The following is a 23,484-nucleotide window of genomic DNA, read 5'->3' as shown; positions in this document are numbered from 1 at the left end:
ACCTGGAGACATGCGGGCCAACGCAGGAGGATTTCGATAGCCACGGGTGGATTCTACAGGACGGATAGTGCTTTGTGCCAGTGTGTGAGCCTTCAATTGATGGGTGTTGCAATGTGAGGAAAACACATTGAAGAGGGTCACTGCTGTCACAACCGCACAGACAGGGGAACAACGACAGATGATTTGGACGACTGAGGAGCAGTTCAGGGAAAAATGGTTTCCCTACTACGGATGCTTTTATCATCATCTTGCCACCAACATGTTAAATGTGTTACTTTGGCAGGAGGAATAATACATATTCCTGAGCATCTATGGTCAGAGCAAATAGAGCTTATGTTTAACTTTCCTGATGAACTGATAGAGCCTGGAGAGCTTCATGGTAGGCGACCATGATGATAACAGACAAGATTCAACTCATTGTGTGCGAGATAAGCATTCCACAGTGTGGGAGTCTCCACAATGAATGGTTTGGAGAGCTTGTCCCATGGGGGGGCACTGTGAAGAGCACACACACAGATGAGCTGGCTCTAAGAGTTAGTTCAAGGACATTAGGAAATTAAACTTTGCATCTACAGGAAGCTCGGAAACAAGATGTTCGTCAGCTGAAGGAGAACTTCGACACATATGAAGTGTGGCACAATGAACAATTCGATAATATGGTGCATATTGTTAAATGTAAGGTAAAATGATCTATTGTCCAGAGAGAGAACAAGGACATATTCCTGATGGGTGGGAGTTAAGGGTCATGGTTTCTTTTTAATAATTGCTAAATATGTTATTGATTTGTTGAGACAGATTCTGATTTTTACAAGTGTTACAAACTGTTATATTGTTTTTTTGTTAAGACTGTGGTTACTTCCTTAACCAAGTCCATGATTGGACAAAATGTTCGATTTCTTGAAACTCATGTATCCTGGACTCTTTCTAAATATAATGATAAGATGTTATGGAGATGTTTGAGACAATAGTCTCAAAAGGGAGGATTGTGATGGCAGATTTTATATTTAGTTATGTTTCATGCAAGGAATGACTGTTATAGATGGGAATGTTATTCTGATATGTATTTCTGTGTGTTTAAGACTGAAAACATGTGGGGTCAGCTTGGAAGACTCAGATGTGTATTCGTTGGAGATTCCTTTGTGCCTCTGATGAAACAAAAGGTCTTAACAGCAGGGTCCATCCTACTGTCTGCGATAGAGTGCATAGGTGTTACAGTCAGAGACAGGGGTCTCTGGGAAAACAGGTTTTAACACTTGGAGTCTAAGCAGATGCCTGATGTTGATGTGTAGTGAGACCTTCGAAGGGGTCCTTCATTCAGATTGGAGGTGACCAAATCTAAGCCTGAAGACAACACGCAGAGAGCTGATTGGATAAACATTCTACCTCTTTGAAAGGAGGGACTTATTTAGTATAAATCAAATGTGATTCCATTGTTCTGTGCCATTGACCCCAGTCTGACTAAGTGACAGGGTGCTCTGGTCCCTAGCTGCAGCTAGGTAGAATTGTATGAACCAGAATTGATAATTGTCTTTGCTGTGAAATGTAATAAAATGTGCCATTACAACTTCCTCTCTGGGTCTTGCTTATTCCTCCTGAGCTCAAGCAAGCACCCAAACCTACACACATACAAGCTTTATCAAAAAGGAACTTTTTAAGTCTAACCTTCAATGTAGAGATGGTGTCTCCCTTCTGAACCCAAGGTGGGAGCTGGTTCCTCAATAGAGGAGCCAAAGGCTGTACCTTTAGGGGAAAGACTTCAAACCTGACCATTATGACTCCTGCACTTTATGACAGGAGTCATAAAGTGCAGGAAATAACAGCGATATTTTGGGGAAATCCTTCAAATGGTGATACAAGCGTGAAATTTGGTACAAATCATCTTTGAAGGTCGCTCTTCGATTTAGGAATCGGGGCCACTCGAAAATCAAAAATGGCCGCCATTTATTTCAAGATGGCCACCATGGTTAGACTGATTTTGCATTTCAGCATAGTATTTGCCTATACTTTGTAGATGTCAATAATATCGGACTCCCATAGTATGTTTTTGAACATTATCAAACAGGAGTTACCAGTTATAACCATCTGAAACATTTCTAAAATATGTCATAGGCTAACTGTGTTATACTTCACAGGAAAACTACGTGAAGTTTAGGGTTAATTAGAGGGATGGAGGTATTTTGGGGATATACAGTATAGGAGAACAGTAAAAATAGTAGCTAGATTTGTTCGCTAGTCGGTTTTTCAGAAATCGAAAAAGACTAGAATGAACGAACAATTTGATTGGCTGTCTGGTACTATATAGGAGTAGCACTACCCTCTAATGCAACAATGATCATTGCTCACCACACAAATGGAAAGGAACAAGACCTTTATGGAAGGACTGAAAAATCACAATGAATCAGCATTTTACAAAGCAATCAAGAGGAATCCAGTTGCTTTCTTCAAGCCTAAAGCTCCTACCATTTTTTCCAAGGAGAATGCCCTGAAATCAGATTGTCAGTTGTTTTCACGACTTTTCATCTCTTGCCAGACAAGGCAGTGTGACTTGGAGGGTTTTCTTCATGCACGAAAACCAGTCAGCTCCTGCTTCCCTGAGTGATAATGGAACGCTTCACTCATCCCAGAAGTCAGAACTTCTGCACATACTGGAATCTGAAATCGCCAAGCCTGATGTAGAGCCACAGGCTTACGCTATCATTATTGATGGGTCAGCCTTCATCAATGCAAACCCTCCACGTGGATCAAAAACGTTTAGGGACTTTGTTGCAGAAGACATCCTTCCTAAGGTACAGGAATATTGTTCGAAGTGCAAGCGACTGTTGACATAGTCTTTGACGTTTACAAGAAGTCCAGCTTGAAGTCAGAAACCAGAGCACAATGTGTGAAGGCCATTAGAAGAAGGGTAACATAATCTAGAAAGGCTCCATCAATCTGGAAAAACTTCCTACGAGATGAGGACAACCAGACCGAACTCTTTAGCTTTCTGGCAAGCAAAAAATGCAAGTCGTAGCAGAAAGCACTATTGTGGTGACAAACGGAGAAGAGATAGTCAGCAACAAGAGTGAAATCACAGAATCTTCAGACCTGGCCCCATGCTCCCAAGAAGCGACAGATATTTCGTCCATGCAACAGTAAATGGAAGTAGCCAGGGGTGGACTGGCCATCTGGCATACCGGGCATCGTCCCGGTGGGCCGTTGACCCAATGTGGGCCGGTCTGGTCCGTTTTTTTTCTTTTTTTTTTCTCTTCTTCCTCTCTAAATTCCCTCCAATTGGGCCGGCCAATTGGCTTAAGAGGGCTAGCATTGTGTTGCCAGCATCGACACATATTATTGGTCCATTGTTTGTCATTGTCAATCAATCATGGGCTGACAGGCTCAGAGAGCCCTGACAGTGCTGTCAATCACAAACCAGGGTGGGGCGGGACCTCATGGCATTGGCGGGGGGAGTCGCAGGACGGGCTGCTGCTGAGACAGAAACTTAAAATGGATAATAAGAGTAAAAAACGCCCGGGTGGCGCTGAGAAGCATCGGAAAAAAAGCTGAAGTGTCTGGAGGTGGAGGCTGCTAAATGTGCCAAACTGACGGACCTATTTGGTGCCGGGTTCACCAGCCCAGCAGCAGCAGGTGCGCCGGGAGACGAGCGAGGAGGACTCGACAATGATGAGCGAGTGGAGGCAGACATGGTAAGTAACATTGGCCTGGGGCTGGCTAGGCTACATTTTTGAGGCATGATCTAAAGGCTGCTTCCAGGGGCATCCAAACACTGTTAACACCACTGACGCGTAACATATTTTACACATCCCACTACGTAGTTTGAGCTATCTTGATTTGGAGTTAAATACATTTACTTTTGGCTTGAGAGGTTTGTGTGTGGCCTCCCTTCTTGTTGCCATCTTTGAGCTAGGTGGTAACAATAGTATGCATGAGAGAAGACGTCGCAAGATTTGTGGACTTCTATGTGGTGTCCGCTGATAATGTAGTGGGCTGGTCTGGACAGACAATGCCAGGGCTGAATTTTTGTCCCAGTCAACCCCTGGAACTAGCACAGTGACAATCAAAGCAAACGACACTGATGTTGTTATTATAGCAATATCCTGCTTCCAATCCTTCAAAGCAATAGGTCTGGAGAAACTGTGGATTGCTTTTGGTCAGGGAGCCCATTCACGATTGATTCCAAGCCATGACATTGTTTCAACAATTGGGCCAGAAAGATCCAGTGGCCTACCATTTTTCCATGCATTTAGTGGTTGTGACGTTGTGTCTGGATTCCGTGGCAAGGCTAAGAAATCTGTATGGCAAACATGGAATGTGTGTGATGAAGTGTCAGGGACATTTACCAAGCTCAGTCACTGGCCCACAACCAGTGAGGCCAGTTGATGATGATAACCTCCAAATGCTGGAGAGATTTGTGGTCATAATGTATGACAGATCAAGTGCAGCCACATCTGTGAATGATGCACGACTGCATCTTTTCCCCCCCCTCCCTCAAGGAACACATTAAACGTGCAGCCTACCAAGCAGGAGATGTCTGGGGCCAAACAACTGTCACTCAACCAGTTTTACCAAGTCCTGCATAATGAGGATGGAAACTGCAAGGAAAAGGTGGTTGGTGATCTGGACAACACTTCCACCAATTGCTGCAAGTTGCCAGGAATTGGCAAAATGCTCATGCAAAAACAACTGTACTAATGGCAGGTGCAAATGTTTTCGTCTGATTCTGTCTTGTACAGCCTTGTGCAGCTGTGAATGTCACTGAGACGTTTGAGGCCCAAAAAAGTTCTTTTGACTAAAAAAGAAAACATAAAATTACAAATAACAAAAAAGTTTTTATCTATCTATCGCAATTGGTGAAATATTTCCCCAAATATGCAAATCTATAGTTATGACTTGATGATTTGGCGGCCATCTTGAAAAATGATCACCATATTGGATTTTTGGATGGCCCCCATTCTAAAGTTAAAGAGATGACCCAGAAGAATGTTTATGCCAAATTTCATACTTGTATCACAAAATGAACGATTGTTCCCCATATTTCCTCTACTAATATGACAGTAGACAAGAGTAATATGAGGTCGTCTCCTTTCATATTTGATATTTTGACATGCAATACGTTAAATATTCTTAAAATTTGAATACCACCAGCCCTCTGTAGCAGTGGTGGCCATGGGACTTATCGACTTGAGTGATGTTGTTAATCACAACAACAGGGCGTTCACAGCAATGAGCGTGATCATAAATACGGCAAATGACAGCATATTCTACAGTTCAGGTTTAAATTTTTTTCAAATTTTATGACATTCATTGAAATTACTGAGGGACAGTCATTAGCATTATGCCTTTGTCATGCTGGATGATGATAAAGGCAGCATAATGTTCACCACGGCGTCTCCATCTCTTTTAAGGTCTTGACCATAGACTGTTTATGAAAAGAGCATGACCTTCGATGTACAGCCGGCCTCCTGGTATCTCCTCCATTCTCTTGATACAGCAAACCTTCTTGTGACCACAAGATGTGTCTTCCTGGATGACACTTTCATTTGCCCCAAAGCAGGTGAAATACAATCACTTGTGCTTCCTGAATGGACATATTGATATACCTGAATTTTAACTGACTGGAGTTATACTGTGATGATTATGTGTTGCCTTAATATTTTTGAGCAGTGCATATAGTCTCTACATAGACAAAAACCTGAGAAAGAATAATCAGATCAGATCTCCGTCGGCAGGGGCAGACAGGACTGACGTGAAAGAAGAAATTAAATCAAACTGTATGAAAATGTGACATCAAGTGTCCCCGGACACATAAATGGGATGTGATGGAAATTTCACAACTGGCAAATTGGGTGGGAGAAGCACATACAATACCCACCTTTGTGTCATTCCCAACTATTTTCAGTTTTAAGCCATCAAACAGCAGAAAGGACTTCACATAAAACTAAAAATACTAAAAATAGATTTATTAACAGGTTCATCTGAATCTCAATATTTAAAAGTGCAATATTTAAATATTCTATTGACATAATTTAAAAACACAAATTAGATGAACAACAAATATGGAAAAGGGCAAGTTGACAGAAGTAAAGCATCTGGTTAATCATCTCTCACAAAGAGACAAAAAGGCTTCTTTCGAAAATGTCAGTTGGCAGCAACACTTTGAAGACAATATGTGCAAAATCACTGAAACTTAATATGTGCTCAGGCATGCAAATATATTTCAACAATATTACTATGCAAAATGTAAAATGTTCAGTTTACAGCAGTTCTTATGAAGCTCCGGGGGTCTGGGAATTAAACAAACACTTCCTTATCTTTACTGATATGATAAATATTATAGACAGAAGATATTTCAATTTTGTGAAGGGACACTTATGGTTTTATGAGGGGTAATCTCGCAGTATAGCACATGCGCGCAAGCTCACACACAGACAATACTTTTGTACAACCTTCATCTCGAGCCTCCTTCACACATTGTCAAGTGTATTGGCCCTATCTTAAGAGACATGAATATCTGAAGACAACATGTCTAAACTTCATCTGCAGTTTTTATACGATGATGTAGCTAAGCCAAAGTCACTGCACTTGATCATTTTTGTGCTGATGAACTAATTTTCTCAGGACAAGCGGGTTGCTCTTGTTTAACACAACTGGCAACAGGGACAATACAAACTCTAAATATTATTGGTAAATATATATGGAAGTAAGCATCATGGGATTTTCTAACACGACAACAAAGGAACTCAAGAGTCCTTATAGACTGTAGACCAGGGGTGGAGAACCTTGTTGCTCCAGACCCTATACACCCCATTGAAAACAAATCTCTTGAGACCCATTACTTTTTTTTTGCAATAAAAGAAAGTAACTTTAAATGTACTAATGTGTCCTTTAGGAATATGCCATCTGGCAGGTCATCATCAGGGTGAAAGAAACAGACAGCTGTTTCGTTTCATCTATAACAATGGAGGCTGTCAAGAAAAGTGACATTTGGTGGCCAAGTGAAAACTGGAAAGCTAAAATGTCATTCAGAGGGAGAATTTATGAAGAAGCCTTGTTAGCAGTGCTGCTTTAACTAGACAAAGCTTTTTTTTCCAACGGGTCAGTTTTTCTCAAAGAACGGTTGCATTACAGATAACTGATATGGCACAAGATAGTTGTAAAATACTGAAGGATACTGAAAGAAAGTTCCAGTGTTTTTAAATAGTCTGCGATCAAACAACAGACTAGCTTAACTTAGCTAAAAACCAGATCTAGGTAGCATCATCTTCATCATCATCACTACCATCTGACATCAAACACTTTGCTAGTTTACTGATGAAGGCTGTTATAAACATTTAAATGGCCCTTATTGGACAAAGGTATTTTACTTCAGGATTTAAGCTTTACCTGGTCAATTCAGAAAAACATAATTGAGACATGGTTGGCAAAGTGGCTTGTATTGGAAGCAGAAAGAGTGGGCAGAGTAAAGTACCTTTAAAGGTTCAGTGTGTAGTGAAATCTAGTGGTGAAGTTGCATGTTGCAGCTGAATACCCATCACCTCATCAAATCATGGCAGCCTCCGTAGAGAGGAACTGCTCCTGAAGTAAATATACAGAACCCATTCAGGGGTAAAAAAAGAAAACAACTTTCACCTAAATCTGACACACTTGACTTTTAATAGAGTGTGCAATATAAGCTTGACCAATTAAATGTCTGGAGGGGATCAGCTGAGCCATCAGCTGATGTGGGCTGGCATAGAGTTCTGCTACCCTCAGCTGACATACTGGATTCTGTCTGAACTTAACTCATGACTTGCCTGAACTAAAGCTCTGCTCAATTAGAAATAAAATTTCAATATTTTGGGAGTAGCTCCTGAAAAAGTCCCAAAAATAAATTGCCGGAAAACTACTGATTCTGATAGTCCCTAACCAAGTTCGAAACAGACATACCAACCAATTTCTAATTAAACATGTTTAAGGGAAGAGAAGGAAGTCGTGAAAATACTAAAAAAATGTGCACACTGAAGAAATCAGAGACGTAACAGTATGTCTCTGTTTTGCTGCTGATGTTAATGATCTTTGTGTTTGGTGTAGAATCTCTCTATCAAGGCTCTCAGGATATTCCCTGGGATCTGCTGGTGCTGGTCTATCAGAGACTGGACAGCCTGCTGAACCTGCAGAGCAAAACAACTGGTTAGCAACATTAGATATGAGCATGCAATGTTTTGTGAAAAAAATTATAATTCTGCATTCATCCAGCTTGACATGTTCAGTTTGTGACTGCAACTGTTTATACCCGTTTATTCTGACAGCAGCTCTTTATATCAGCATGAATGCAGCAACAATTGGCATTTACATTTACCAATTTTGTCAGTTGCTTTTATCCAAAGCGACTTACAACTTGTGGACCACGCTAAAGCTTCAATATTAATGGGAGCATACAAAATGTTTTCAAAAGACAAAGTGTAGGAGATGAAATATTGAATTACACAGTGAGTGCTAGCTAGACATGTCATGGTGCTTTCAGGAAAGCAGAATCTTTATGAGATTTGCTAAGGAAGAAAAGTATCGTGCTCTGATAACATTTTGCAGCTCATTCCACCATCGAAGAACCTCAAATGAGAGAAAGTCTAGTCTACGATTGCTTTGCGGGTTTGTAGGATTGGCACAGCCAGATGCTATGGTCGTCCTAGAGTTGATGTGAATGTTCCTTCCAAATTTGAAGGTTTCCTCAAGGTTTTCATGGGCTATTCTGTTCACTAGGCAAAAAAGTTTTTTGCAAGGTCACAGGGTTCTTGACCTTTCTTACTGTTATCCCCCTTTTAATAGCCCTATCTGACTTGGTTACACAGCTGATGTCTATTAGACAACCCTACTCTTGTTTGACACCACTGGAGTGAAGCCTGTAATAGGTTTGAGGGGAGTGACTAATTACACAATCAGTCGCAGGACTGAGGACTCAATCCCAGGGCATAACATTTGTGGTCTCATCTGGGATATAAGATTTCACGTTCAAGAAAAACATAAACCTGATTCATTCACATGTGAAGCTAATGTTTACGCTAAATGTGGATGGATGGACTCAAGGTGTTGCGTTAACAAAGAAAAATATTTGCTTTGTAAGGTCAAAGTGACCTTGATCTTTGACCACGTCCACTGGCTGTCACCATCTGGAGGAATAACAAACACAAGAGAGGAGCTAAAGAGAAATGTAGTTCTCAACTCTTACTTTCTCCGCAAGCTCTGCAGCATTCATGTTTGGATCATATTGGATGGGATCCCCAAGGAAGGTCCGGAATTTCACAGGAAATCCACCATAAACAGGTGCTACAGGTAGACGGAACCTCTCATACATCCAGCGGAATAATCCTGGACAGAGACAGACACAGGGGGTCATAATTGGCATCCCATAAAGAGAGGAAATAAGACTGCAGAAGTCCATAAATCTGATTCACGTATGCATATTCAAACCAACAGTGAATGTTTGCTATTGTATCAAGGCCTGATAGATATTATCCCTCTGTGCCACAGAGCTAAACACTCTTTTATTTGACTCAGTCACAACAGATGTGACCTATGCTATTTTTTCCTCTCTCTCTCTCTGTGTGTTTGTGTCCGTGAGCAAGAGAGAGAGAGAAGAGAGCGAGAGCGATCAGCATGTAGTTAATTATCTTGGTGATCTAATTATTGTGATGTAACCTCCCTCTACACTTACTGAGAGTTCCCAAAGACCTGAAGCCCTCTCGCAGATTCTGAGTAAACATTGGAATTACTGGCTGAAAAACAAAAAGCAGAAGAAATAGAAGATTAGAGAGGAAGATGTTCTACTCCTTAGAATGGAGAATACTAGGTGAGAAGATGCTGCAAAGGGACAGTGCATTATGACACCTGTGGTGTTTATTATAGGATTAAAAGGTAGAACAATTAGAGGTCGATCACTTTCAGGGATAACAACGCACCACTTGAGAGTCGATGGCGACTTGAGCAAAGCCTTTGCGTTTGCCCCATAGAAGATGGTAAGTCTCATCACTGAGCAGAGCTTCCCGCACTCCTCCAGGGGAAATACCCAACAGGTGACCATTCTTCAGAGCTCGCACACACTCTTCCTGAGGGCCATGGATCACACTGAACACTTCCAATAGTAATTTGAAACCTGGAGGAACAGGATGGGGACGGGATAAGACAAGGATGAAAAATAAGATTAAGTCAGGTCTAAAAAAGAAATTAGAAAATATCACCTACATAAAGATTTGTGACATCGTGAAGTGAGCAGAGTGTATCCATATGCGTTTGTGGGAGAAACAGTGTGAATACCTGGGATTTTGAAGAGTAAGTGGTCAGCCACAGAGTGACAGGTCCGTCCTTTCTGGAGGATAACACTGGCCAGGAAGTAGTAGTAGTCGATAGGAATCGCTCCATGATAGTACACGATCAGTGCTGGTCCTTTATCAGGGATTTTCTCCAGCCCATGGATCTCATAGCCTGGTACACAGGTCACAGTATGCAGGGATGGGCAGTATTTACAGTTCGAAAATGCTGAGTTTGATGCATGCTCCAATGTTTAATCCCACTCGTTCATAAGGCTGATTACAGACCTCCAAGTATATACGTGTGGTTGATGAGATACCCAACCCGAAGCCTGACACTGATTGGACGTTTCATAGGTAAAAGTAAAGGTAAATTAGATTAATCTTTCTGAGAAGACAATGGAGATAGCAGAACTTCATCCCTGTGGGGGGGGGCATCAGTGGAGCCAAGGATGAGACATGGTTTCCAATGGAAACAAAAAATAATCTGTCTAAGTGATAAGACTTGATCCATCCATGGGCAACGTCTAAGTCTATTGATGATAATGTAATGATTGATGTCACATGGACAACCACAAGTGTCAAAGAATAGCAACAAAGCGTGAACATGTTCCATCCATTATCTATACCACATATCCTTTGAGAGCTGCAGTGGCTAAAGAAATACAGACTTCCTTGTAGCCTTTACTTTCAGGCCGCCGTGTATGTTTCTCGTTGCTCAGTTGGATACAACAGCCACAACATTAACAGTTATCTTTCATAGTGTGGTGTATACTAAGCATCTTTGAAAAACAAACAAAAGTTATTTCTTATCTATATACACACACGTACATATCTTTCTGTTGATATATATGTAATCTTATAAAGTCTAAGTGCTGTGCTGAAATTTAGATTGCATAGCTTCCTCCTGCATTCTCTTCTCAGGTGACGACACTTGCCTGATCTAACTGAGCATTTTCCTTGTTGTAAATGCAGCTGACACAGACAATCTCCTCACTTTGTTTAACACATATAAAAGACAATCTCCAGAAACTGTCCACAACCAATTTTCCAGACATTTTCTGGGGTTCATGTCTGAAAACGGCTCATGATATGAACTGGGCGGTCGTAAGTCAGTTGCTAGGGAATGGACCATCAGACAACAAACCCTACCCGCTTCGAGGAAAGTTTGATTTTATTTCTAGCCTTGTAAATTTACCACACTAACTGATGAATAAACTGGGGACAGAGGAGGAATTATCCACCAATAAATACACATTACAAGTTGATTTTAAAAGGTTAGCGCCTGTAAGACACTTTATAAGTGCGGCTGTGGCTGAGGGGTAGAGTGGTCGTCCTCCAACCTGAAGGTCGGCAGTTCGATCCCCAGTCTGACCCATCTGCATGCTGAAGTGTCCTTGGGCAAGATGCTGAACCCTGAATGTCCCCCCATAGAATAACAAAGTGCTGCGAATAGATTCACTGTATGAATGTGTGTGTGAATGGGTGAATGTAAAACTGTACTGTAATAAAGCGCTTTGAGTGGTCATCAAGACTAGAAAAGCGCTATATAAATACAAAACCAAAACCATATAAGACCACACTGATCAACACATAAAATTCAACAAGACGCATGGCATACTTCAAATGCATATGTACTCCATGGCCACTATCAGCACTGGCAGAGAGAACATAATCTATCTTTTTTCTTTTTCTTTTATTAGTGCTGTTTGTATGGGCAGCATTTTAAAAGGAGGATGTGATGATTGGTGTATTAACCATGCCATATGGCTCCATGTCCGTCCCACAGAGTAGCCAGAGTCTTCCTGGCCCCATCCCACAGGTTGTTGGAGTAAGCTTCCCTCAGTTGATTCTTCCTCTGTAAGAAGAAAACATCAGGACAGGTTAGGTTCTGGTTGAATCAGCAACAGATTTCCAGGACCCTGGTTCCAATTCTGAAAAATAGATTGACTTATGTTAGTGCTTCGTAATGCCACCAACATGAATATGTTGTAATAGGGGACCTCTATCTTTATTCTTATCTTTCCCATTACACACCTCTTGTTCAGTATTGCGCGAGTCTGGCACAAGAACAAGCTCGCACTGAAGTAACTGGATATGTTGTACTTAGCCAAAGCTTATTAGCAGCAAGACACATCTTTCTCTTCAGGCGACTACCTCAAACTTCTACAGAATTGCCAGTGCAGGAAACCAGAATTCACCAGTTAGAATTGAATGTGAAAGTAAATGGATTGTGTGGAATTGCCTCTACTTAACCAGTGGGCAGGGGCATGTTAACACACAGCTCACTAGCACCAACAACTGTGCCAAAAAATCAGGAGGGCTATGTACCAGATAAGAAATAAAAAATTGGCAGACCCCCTGGAACTGGGTGCAAAGCCTAAGAGTACATTATTTCCCTGGAGGATGGGGGGAAGAGACACAGCCTGAGATTTGTGACAAGATGGGCTGATGGTGGGCGATTTGCTGTGAAAATATGAGAAACATTTGCACTAATAATACCAAAATACTTTGTTTTCACAAAGATTTTGACATGACAGAATAAATCAGGCATTGTTGCTGCACATCTCAGTCTAAAAAAGCAATATTTTATTTATCTGTTGAACACAGTGAGCTGTCTGAATACTGAGGTATTTGTCAGTGGCTCTCTACCACTAGTGAGAAGAGGAGCTGAGAGATTCAGGAAAATGTAGGCACCTTACCTCCTGCCCTACTTCCATTTCCTCTCTAATTATATATATATGCGCGCACACACAGGTGAGAACACTCAAACCAACGGACAGAGAGCATCAATTGGAAAACATGTCGCATCAACCACTTGAAAAGCAGATAAAAATATCCGCTCCCGGGTTGGTGAAGAAGGCAACTCTCAGTCATTAAAAGAAACACATGAACATCATGATTCCTTTAAGATTTTGTGTCCGTGTCCTGTTTCCACTTAAATTTGATCCTAAAAACTTGGAGGTCACCTGTCGGTGCAGATGAATTGGTTTCGGCTGCAACAAAGTTAACCCCTGAGACTCCAGAAGTGTTTTGTAGACTCAATATTTAACATAACAGTTACAATTATTTTCCAATCAATTTGGACACTGGACAGGAAAAGGACAAATGTGAATGGACTGTATCTTTACAGCACTTTTCTAGACTTTTTGACCACTTAAGCAATTCAAGCATTCAGTCATTCACACACATACAATGCTTCATTGAGCAGCACTTTTTATATTACTCATCATTCATACACAGCAAGCAGTCCACACCCGTTTTGGTCTGAAACTAGTTAAAGTCACTTGTATCGCCCTCAGTTTCCTTCTGATAGATTTCTTGAAAATACCTATCCAAATAGATGGACATTAGACCTTTATTTCTAATGACGAATTAATTACCAACCTTTAAGAGAAGAGAACTCTTTAATCTTAACTTGAAGGTACCACAGATAATGACATCATGTGTTACGGTAAAGCATTCTGTCCCATTTTATATTTTGACTGATTATGGATTATAATATGTCTATAGATAAAGTGATCGATAGATAGACATGGTTTTACACTTGATGCTGAAGCCTCATTCTCATAGTTTGACCAATCATCATAAACATGGTTACCAATTTTAACTGTCAGAGAGAATAAAGAATTCTGCTACCTTAATAAGATAAGATAAATAAGATAGCCTATTCACCAACTGTCTAATAGCAATGAAGTAAAGTAAGATAGTCTCCACCATCACGATCCACAATCGACCACAACTATCCACGATCAGCCCAAGCAGTTTTAATCTCTGTGAAAAACACCAAGCTGCTGCATTCTATCAACTTTCTATTCCAATCTGGTGCCATGTTGCAGAAATGTTATAGGCCGACTTCATCAGAGTACCACAGGAGCTCCTTCAGAAGAGAGATCGTCATGTGAAACTGCCAGTCAACTCAAGCAGGCAGGTTTTCACTTAAAAATATTATTTGTACCTTAAATTACTAGATGGGATTTTGAGTGGTTGTAAACTTCACAAAATGACATGAAGTGTGGTTCACTGTTCGTGCAGTGCCAGAAGAGTGTCTGCGTACCTTATAGACTTGAAGAAAGAGTATCGACAGGTAGAGGAGTATGACGATGAGGAAGGGCAGAATGAAGACGATAGCCAGAGGGGTGAAGACCCACAGCAGGTACTCCAAAACGCTCAGGTAGTCCTCCACCTGACCAAGGCCAGCCCATTCCTCCAAAGCATGGAACACACACACCTGTGAACCAAGACAACACCATATGAAAAACATCTCCACATCTACTGGCTGGATAGTTGTGCACAGTTAATCCTGTTGACATATGGCTTGAGCAGTACAAACTGATTTCTATAGTGGATTGACAGAAAAAGTGAACAACAGGTGAATATCTAAAAAAAAAACATCAACATCTAAAAACTATGTTTTTGGTGCATTGCCCAAATGTAATATTATTTCTAGGGTCAATTTAAAAAAGGGTGAGGTTAGTGGTAGTTTGAGCCAACACACCGTCATAAGGACAAACACAGAGGTGCTGTCGTAACAGATATTACAACATGAGAAACGGTTTACAGATAATTGTTACCAGGTGCTGAACACCAAGTGTTCACATACAAGCTTGGGGTGCAGTTCATAGTAGACTATCCAAGGGTCCAGTGTAAATATATGAAGCTGTGCTAGAGGACTCACTGTGCAGCTGCGGCACTTCAGGGAGAGTGGTTTGTCCACTAATCTGAAGGTTCGTAGTTGGATTTGAGGCTTCTCAATTCTGTAGTGTCCTACGGTAAGACACTGAACCCCAAATTGGCCCTGACGGCTGTGTGTGTGTGAGTGATATACAGTAAAGAAAGTGTTGATTATGTGTGAATTGTTGAATGGCAAAAGCGGAACTTAGGGGTCATCAAGGGCTTTATACATACAAAGCAGTTCACCGTTTATAACTCATCCATGGAATCACATAGCCGACTGGAAGTAATGAGAAAACAATAAGCATTTTATCGTCTAAGCAAACACTGCCAATCATGAACCATACCAGACCTAATATGGGCATAAAAAAGTGGCAGTCAGTGATGAAATCTAGTGAACTAATGACTCTACTAGTTAATTAATCAGATTGTCTCCATTATAAGTACAAGATATATTGGAGACTTGACTATAGTTTAACTGATACACTGAACCCTTTCTGTTTCCCCTCCCAGCTGATACCTTCTGTAAAGTAAACTCTTTGAACCACTCTTTGTTTTAGTATAGGCTTGGTGTATTTCTCCTTTTCAAAAGCTGAAAAAACATTATATTCATTTGACAGAGAATTGTTTCCAGTTTGACACATCAAAAGCAGTTGGGGGTTCAGTGTCTTGCTCAAACTCTTTATCGTGTGGATAAATAGCTACAGATACACACTCCAGTAGCCTCATAACAAGACTGCAGCCACAAACTCGAATGTGATCAAATACACTATAGTTTCAAGCACCTCCTGTCAGTCGGTAACTGTCAGTAGTACAGGAACAGAGTTCATACCAGGAAGGAGACAGTGTCCTCTGCTTCCATCAGACAGGACTGGTTCCCACTGTCTGACATCCTGCTCTGTTGTCAGCCTCAGGAGAGAGCACCTGCTGCCGTGGACAGGGACAGGAAAACGTCACTCAGTATTTATAGGTGTTATTGTATTGCAAACGTTGAATTTCAGTGGCACTCACGGGTCACGCCATCCAACCCGGTGTGTTCCGCTCAGTCAAATGACAGATCTGCCGCTTGTGATTTCATAGAACGTAGCTTCAGTGTCTGGATTGAAGAGGCGATAACACCGAGAATGAGAGCGAGGCTCCGCGGAAACAGAGTGGGATAACTGCGTTCTAATGAACGGACCAGGAAGTCCACACTCACAGAATCATTCAATCACCGATCTAAAACAACACCGGAACACTATAAATGTGACACACTCAAGTGTTAGGGTATTTTAGTGTCCGCGACAACTCTGTGGATAAAGGTTCCACTTACCGGAGACGTTCATAAAATATCCACAAAACAAAACAGAACATGAAAATGTTCTTTCGGTCGTTGCTTGTCTTTTCAGTATTTGTGTGGCAGCAATTTAAGAAGTACTGTACATTGTGTGGTACATCGTTCTCAGAACAATATGATTTAACAGAAACAGGCTCTCAGCTGATCGGTATCGGTACTCAGTATATTCAACTACCAAGATTCAAGTATTCATATTTGTACTTGGTCTGAAAAAAAGTGGTATTGGTGAATTCCTGCCTGGCATCGTAACATTATTTATCTCCTTTTTGAACAGCACCCTCTAGCAGCAATATATACTAATAATATATATGCTAAGCTAAATGCAAATGCAATGCAGCATAGCTAACCACATCTTATTTTAAGACAGTACAGAACTATGACTGGGTTTTAGGGGTTTCAATCATATATATATATATATATATAAAGGTCTTTATATATATCTATGGTTTCAATGAACAAACAGAGACACCTTATTGTGAAAGGAGGTGGGCGGAAGTTGCGGTTGATGTTGTTGAAGTTCCACCATGCTAGTTCCGGCTCACGCGGGGGTAGAGTGAGTGAACTGTCGGTCATGATGCTGGAGAGGAGCAGTCTGGTGACCGTGGTGGCAGATCTCTTCTTCCGCAGGAGACATTGGCCTGAGGAGGAGACGATCCACTGTCTCTGTTCCAGAGCCTTCGTACAGTGAGCCTCTCTTATGTCCACTGTCACTCACTGACATGAGCGTTTGATAACGAGCAGGGCTGTGGCGTGGGAACACGAATTGTTGTTGGTCTTCAGCTCTGTCTTACTGTCTGTTTGTCTTCATCTGTGCAGGGACCGAGACCTTTACCGCTCTGATAACAGACTGCTGAGCTTTGAACTAGCGGAGACTGCTGTGCAAGGTGTGTGGCAGCATCTCGCCAGCGCTAATTGTTGCTTGACTTCAAAATCATTGCATAGTGTCGGTGTTGTTGAAAACTCTGGGTGAAAATTAAGAATCCTAACAAGGAGGGTGAGCTCAGATGATAACAAGTAACAAAGATGATTGTGTCTGAAATCCTCACAGAGGCAGACGATGATGACCAGGAAGAAGAGGAAGAGGAGGAGGTTCTGGATGAAGAGGAGCAACTAATGGCCAGCATGGGTCTGCCTCTGGCCTTCAGCAGCTCCTCTGACCAGAGGAGAGCAGTAAGTCAGACTAACTGCTTGACAGTCCGGTTAGCTCGGTGTCACTGAAATTCATGAAAGAATGAATTGAACACAAATGTTTTGGGCTGTTGCTGCTGCTGAATGTGATCATGTGACAGGTGAGGAGGTCTGACAGGAAACCTGCCACATACATGGTAGAACAAGCTGAGGAAGAGGAAGTAGAGCTACAGGTTGAAAACAAAGGTAATCCAATTCATTTATTAATATTATTTACATACATGTATAGGACAGAAGTATTATCCAAATGTGAAAGAATGTTGGAGCAAGTGGCTTAATCTGATTCCTCCTAATTAGGTTATGAAATTGTGTAGTGATAGCATTGCACAGGGTTTTTTGCACCTGTAAACTGTGCAAAGATACCACACAGATTTACAGAGTTACTGCCAGAGACTTAATAGAAGCATCATTGAAATCCAATCTTAAAACTGACTTCAGAGATTGTGCTTTGCTTCTTTTAATGGCCCAGTTAATGAGAGACAAGTGTGCGATTCACATGAGGAAGGAGCAGGAGGGATCCAAGATGCTGGCTGGGCAACTTACTGGGGTAAGAAGGTTAACATGAAGATTATTACAAAGTCAAATGTTGTGTAGCTGTTCACTGAACCTAATGAAATGTGTCCCTCACCGGAGCAAGTAAAACAAGAAGACGTGGTGATGCTTCAATAAATATCACATGGAGAGCATCTTTCAGTCTTAATCAGAAGACAGAGTTTGCTCAATGTCATAATGTGGCCTAGATTCAATACTGCTTCTTCATGTTCTCCACCTCCTCTTTACCTCTTGAAGCTCAACAGGGTGAAGCTCTGCTGTGGAGCAGCTGGCTAGAGAAACATCCAGAGAGTGAGCTGCTCTCTACAGAAGACCAAGGAACAGTGACTGCTCCTTGGGACAACCCAGAAACAAAAGCTGTGTGGGACGAACATGCTGCAGACACCCACTCCTCCTACTGGGTGCAGTATTCCTACTGGGCGGGGCAGGGCTGGACCACTGACCAATCCGTCTGTAATGGGAACACTGGTGGAGAAGCAACGGCAGAGGTGATGGACACAGGTTTAGAGATACACTCAGCAGAGTGGAAGGAGAGACAGACTGGAGATGAGAGCCAACGTAGAGAAGAAGTGAAAGCCCTTCATGATGATGTTGAGGTTTTGAAATACCTGCTTGACCAGAAATGCACATTAGAGACAAATGGGAGCTCAGTGAGGGACTCCGAGATACACAGAGACTTTATGAATGTGTCTGATACCAGAGAGCAGTCAGAAGATCAGCTCTGTGGCTCTGACAATCCTTCTGATGGTGGGAATCAACGTAAAAGACCTGCTGCATCCTCTCAGCAGAACACAGCCAAACAGACAGGTAATAGTGCGTGTGTGTATCTCTTAAAAATTCATAGCACATCACATCCACCATCTGAATTGCTCTTTATGTTGGGTTTATTTATAATGGCTAGTTCCAGTCCTCAGCCACACTCAGGAAAAATCTGATGGTGTGTAAAGGACTTTTTCCACTCTTTAGTCAGGTGATGAGGCATCTCATCAGATTCAGTGTTAACTCTGTAGATATTGCTTTCATTGTACCTGTTCACTAGCCTGACGTTGTCATACTCATAATTCTAGTCAGAATGTGAGTCTGATACTGCTCCATGGGGCGTGTTTCAACCGAACCAGGAAAAAAAAATGCCTCTTTGATCAATTGGATAGACCTACAACCAAAACGTCACATACCTAAGTATGTGACGTATGTTAAGCGACGCATAGTTGTTGTCAACAGAACTCAACTGCATGCATGCTGGAAGAAGAAGAAGAAGATCAGTAAAAACGATTTTTGCTGGTGTTGTAAAAATAATTTAAGGATACACGGAGAACTTACCAACACGATCAGCATTTTTGAGAGAAAGAGTAACGCCGGGTTCACACCGGACGTGGAGGGGACACCAAAACGCTGCGCTTATCCCTAGCGTGCCGGCGCTGGGCTGTTCACACTGTCGCTGAACCGCCGGGCAGCGCTAATAATATCACCCGTTGATCCAGTAGTATTCAAGCATATACTTAGTTGTTGCTCCAACATTAAGCAACAGCGCGTGTACTTCTCCACTTCAATTATTAATCTAATGTCATCCATGTTGAAGAACTCAAGCACAAAAAATAGACTCGACGCCGAAACGATCGCTGCAAGGTGCTAGGCAGCCTTGGCGCAGCCTTGGCGCTGCGCTTCAGCGTCCGGTGTGACCCGCACAAAGGTTTAACATGGGAGTGGATGGGAGCCAGCTGTTATTTAAGGCTTGGCGCTGCGCCTGGCATCCAGGCTACCTGTTCACGCAAAAAGCATATAGCTCTCAGCAAGTAGACCATAGCTTGACATTTGCTGCAGTGGACTTCAGGGTTTTATAAATGGTTTTGTGAAGGCTCTTATTTGTATTCTTCGCCAAGTATAGAATCTTAACAGCTTCCAATGAGGAGCTGTGTCCTGGCTGACCGTTCCTCCCTTCCTCAGGATGAAGGACCAGGACTTAACTGCCAGTTCGCACACGCGACCAAAATGGTTGCACTCTGGATCCCTGTCAGCTTATTAACACCAGTTTAGCAAATTCATATGTAAAATTGCATCTTTGTTGAACTTTGATTCCACATCATTATATAACCACTCAAAGTTGATTATATTTGACATAGCAAACTTTGGTTGTATTATAACATTTGCACATTGTTTAACATTGTGAGTTTGCTGGTAAATATCTTTTATGTTTTGGCTCAGATTCCAAGCAAGTTGTTAGCAGCCCTGACCAACAGCATGGCTCAAGGAATAAGATGTCAAATAGAGAAGATGGCGACGATGACGACAAACCCCCTGAAGAAGGACATGCCAAAGTCAAACGCAGGTGTTAGCTTAAACCTTTTCTGACACAGAAGTTAAGTTTGAAGTTTTCTGTGAATATCATCTCACTGACAACTGAGAATTCTATGAGCTTGATAAGTTATTTGAGAAAATTAGGCTTCAGCTACTACACAATAATTAGATGTTAGTGTGAAAATAAATGTTAAAAACCAGTTTGAACACAGTATTTTGTGTTTCCCTACAGTCATGAGCTGGATGTTGAGGAGAACCCTGACCTGACACCCAAGGAGGCTTGGTGTAAACTGGGACTCAAAAACAGTTTGGCGCCCCAGTAAGTCTGACCTGTTCAACCATTCTATGTTTGTCCAACAGCAGCACACACTACATCCGCCCAGCTGATCAATACAATTAAAGTCTATTCAAATCACCTCAAACAAACTGAACATAAGAACTGGAAAGAGGAAGTTGCACCAGCTTGAGGCTGACTGGACAGCATTCGTTTTATTGATGTAGCCCTAGTGGTAGCCTGGTTATTATAAATAAGACTTAAAATGAGGTTTATATTTTGCTCAAAAACACAAGGGCATACATTTCTTATTAATCAGTCAAACTGTGGCTTTCATTAGGGGTCAGTGGTTAGAGCGGTTGCCCTCTAACCAGAAGGTTTTCTGTTCGATCCCCTTCTTCCCCATTCTGCATGGCTAAATTCATAGAGAAAATTGTTGCATGAATGAAGGGGCGATTGGCTATAGTCTAAATTGCTTCTGAGTTGTGGTCAAGACTAGAAAAGCGCTTTATACATACAGATCATTTAAAATATTCAGAGTGTTTTTGTGGCGGTCTTTGCACAGTTGTGTCTCTGTGAGTGATTGTATTTGTGCCTGCCCAGGTTCAACAGTGTGTTTAGCTATAAAGGCGGCGCTGGTCAGAAGCCTCAGAGGTGGACTAAGAAAGAGGTTTGCAGTGTCAACAAACACACCAAGTTCTCAGAAACAGGAAGAGACAACACAAGTCCACCAATCTGCTCCGCCCTCTTCAAGGTAAGACTGGGGACAGAAGTACATCCTGATTAAACTACTTAAATTGATGGATGGTAATATGTGCAGATCCATATTAGCTGCCATTTGATTCCCAAATTCTTCTGTTTTCAAGAGTGTAATGAATAAAGTGTGGTCAGACTCATCCAGTTGATTCAGAATATGATCTAATAAGGTCTCTGTGCCTATTTTCAGCCTCATTGGTGTTTATCTGCGGTTGAAGTGAACATTTTACTTTCTGATGATCTCAAAGACAACCAAGAGTAATCTCTCTCTTTCAAACATGTTCAAATTATAGCTAATAAAATGACTGTACTGGTTCATGTGTGATCTTCTCGTGTGAGATGTTTTGGTAGACATTGAATATTGACAGTAATATTATGGATTTTGTAGTAAATAAAAGGCTAACGGAGGCTTAGCTTTGTGGAAACACTATGATGAAACATCTCGTGTAGTACAAATGCAACAATAGGCTGTAGTGACGTGCAGGTCAGAGTTTGTTGATACAAACGCGCCCACACACACACAAAGACAAATTATGCATCTGTTAGGCAGAGCATATTATTTAAAACTTAGAGCAATAAAATAAGGAATACATTTTGTTTAAAGAAGTAATAGTAGTCAGCATTAATCTATCGAGCTGTTCTTACTGTATGGCAGGCCTTTCTTCACACCATTTAATCCATACAGTCATATGAACACAGCAGGACACTCATGATGATTAATCTGCAGACTTAAATCAGTTTTTTTGCAATGTTTCACCAGGGTTTATTATTGCAATGCCTTACAATGTTAATTCTGTCAATACTTGCAAACACTATTTTAAGCCCTAGCTTGACGACAAAGCCGTACGACACTCTTTGAAACAAGAACAAGATGTCTACATATGTGTTGATGCATTGCCACATTTAAGCATTGAAATTTGCATCTGATTATAAGCTGCTGGCAGGTGGGAATAGATTAAACAAATTATAGATCAGCAATGACAGAAAAGTAAAGTAGGAGAATGGACTGTAGATGTATCATCATGAATGTTGCATGGAAGACTAATTGTATTAATTTACTTGACAGGTCCAAAACTTCCTTAAACACCAGAGAGAGACACAGTGTGAGATGGGAGAAGGAAGTTCACAAGAACCTGAGGACAATCATCAATCTCTGGGAGAAGAGAAGAAGAGGATGAAGAAAGAGATGAAAAGTACCGACGAAGAAAATAAGGAGGAGTTGGAAAAGGAGAGTTCTTGTTCTGTATCCAGTTCGGATGCAGACAGGAGGAAGGACACAGTGGATAGTGAGGAGGAGGAGCCTGGGAGACAGTTAGTATATCCAAAAGTCCCAGACTTTCTCCTGTCTAAGGCGTCTGAAGATAACAGGGGTAAGAGTTTGTGTCAGATGATTGTGGGGACACACATACAGTAATGCTTTGCAGGAAACGTGAAGACTGGTGCAGTCTAATTATAACTCATTTGCATGTGTGTGTAGAGTTGAGTAAAAAGAAACAGAAGAAGAAGAAGAGGAAGCGTAGGAAGAAGCAGCAGGTCCCAGCAGACATGGTAACTGAACCTGAGCTGGCGAAATACTGGGCTCAACGCTACAGACTTTTCTCTCGCTTTGATGAAGGGATCAGACTGGACCGAGGTCAGTCTGTGTGCGTCTTTAGACTAATAGAATTAAATTCATAGCCATCACTATAATTTGGAAACATGGCATTTACAGTTAATGTGTTTTGGTAAACCTACACACACTGTTTACTCTACACAAACATATTTGTTCAAGTGATCACACTAACATACTTACCTATTAATTTTGTTGTGTGTTGCAGAGGGCTGGTTCTCTGTGACACCAGAGAGGATCGCTGAGCATATCGCCCTCAGGGTACAGCAGAGCTTCTGTGACTCTCAGCTGATTATAGATGCCTTTTGTGGTGTGGGAGGAAACGCCATTCAATTTGCGCTCACTGGAAAGAGAGGTAAACCCACACACACCTCCACCTACCACCTCTAATAAGAGCTTTCTCTTTTTTTTTTTTACAATAGTAAGAATAACTCTATTTGTATAGCACTTTTCAATACATGTAATGAAGTGCCATAAAGCAAACAATATGAAACCCATAAACTATCAGAATAATGATGAT

General features: G+C 41.5%; 2 protein-coding genes across 10 annotated transcripts in view; one reads left to right on the top strand and one right to left on the bottom strand.

Moving 5' to 3' along the window:
- Positions 1-5,942: 5,942 nt before the first annotated feature.
- On the bottom strand, positions 5,943-16,196 carry tmem68 (transmembrane protein 68). Of its 2 annotated transcripts, none has more exons than XM_062404935.1 (9): positions 15,966-16,196; positions 15,787-15,881; positions 14,338-14,511; positions 12,039-12,138; positions 10,288-10,455; positions 9,933-10,126; positions 9,689-9,749; positions 9,203-9,342; positions 5,943-8,147 (listed from the first exon to the last, which is right to left on the bottom strand). In XM_062404935.1, exons 2-9 carry the CDS (start codon positions 15,844-15,846, stop codon positions 8,043-8,045), a joined length of 1,002 nt encoding a protein of 333 aa, XP_062260919.1. In that variant the 5' UTR covers positions 15,847-15,881; positions 15,966-16,196; the 3' UTR covers positions 5,943-8,042. The 2 variants fall into 2 exon arrangements, with proteins under 2 accessions (XP_062260919.1, XP_062260920.1); XM_062404936.1 differs by having other exon boundaries at positions 15,787-15,878.
- A 619-nt stretch (positions 16,197-16,815) lies between these two features.
- The window catches only part of tgs1 (trimethylguanosine synthase 1), a 41,015-nt gene continuing 34,346 nt past the window's right edge, over positions 16,816-23,484 (top strand). For all 8 annotated transcript variants that reach the window (XR_009924140.1, XM_062404922.1, XM_062404925.1 and 5 more), the window contains exons 1-12: positions 16,816-16,974; positions 17,107-17,174; positions 17,339-17,460; positions 17,580-17,664; positions 17,948-18,025; positions 18,268-18,837; positions 20,233-20,356; positions 20,558-20,644; positions 21,203-21,353; positions 22,422-22,725; positions 22,833-22,988; positions 23,173-23,319. Coding sequence is in view for 7 of the 8 variants with exons in the window: in XM_062404922.1 (XP_062260906.1) it covers positions 16,862-16,974; positions 17,107-17,174; positions 17,339-17,460; positions 17,580-17,664; positions 17,948-18,025; positions 18,268-18,837; positions 20,233-20,356; positions 20,558-20,644; positions 21,203-21,353; positions 22,422-22,725; positions 22,833-22,988; positions 23,173-23,319 (2,005 nt within the window). In the remaining variant the exon portion in view is untranslated. The remainder of the gene's footprint in view (positions 16,975-17,106; positions 17,175-17,338; positions 17,461-17,579; positions 17,665-17,947; positions 18,026-18,267; positions 18,838-20,232; positions 20,357-20,557; positions 20,645-21,202; positions 21,354-22,421; positions 22,726-22,832; positions 22,989-23,172; positions 23,320-23,484) is intronic.

The sequence above is a fragment of the Platichthys flesus genome, chromosome 14 (assembly GCF_949316205.1).
Source record: "Platichthys flesus chromosome 14, fPlaFle2.1, whole genome shotgun sequence".
In the NCBI taxonomy this organism is placed as follows: Eukaryota; Metazoa; Chordata; class Actinopteri; order Pleuronectiformes; family Pleuronectidae; genus Platichthys; species Platichthys flesus.
Note: the sequence above shows the minus strand (reverse complement) of the source record. Positions and strands in the feature narration are given on the sequence as shown.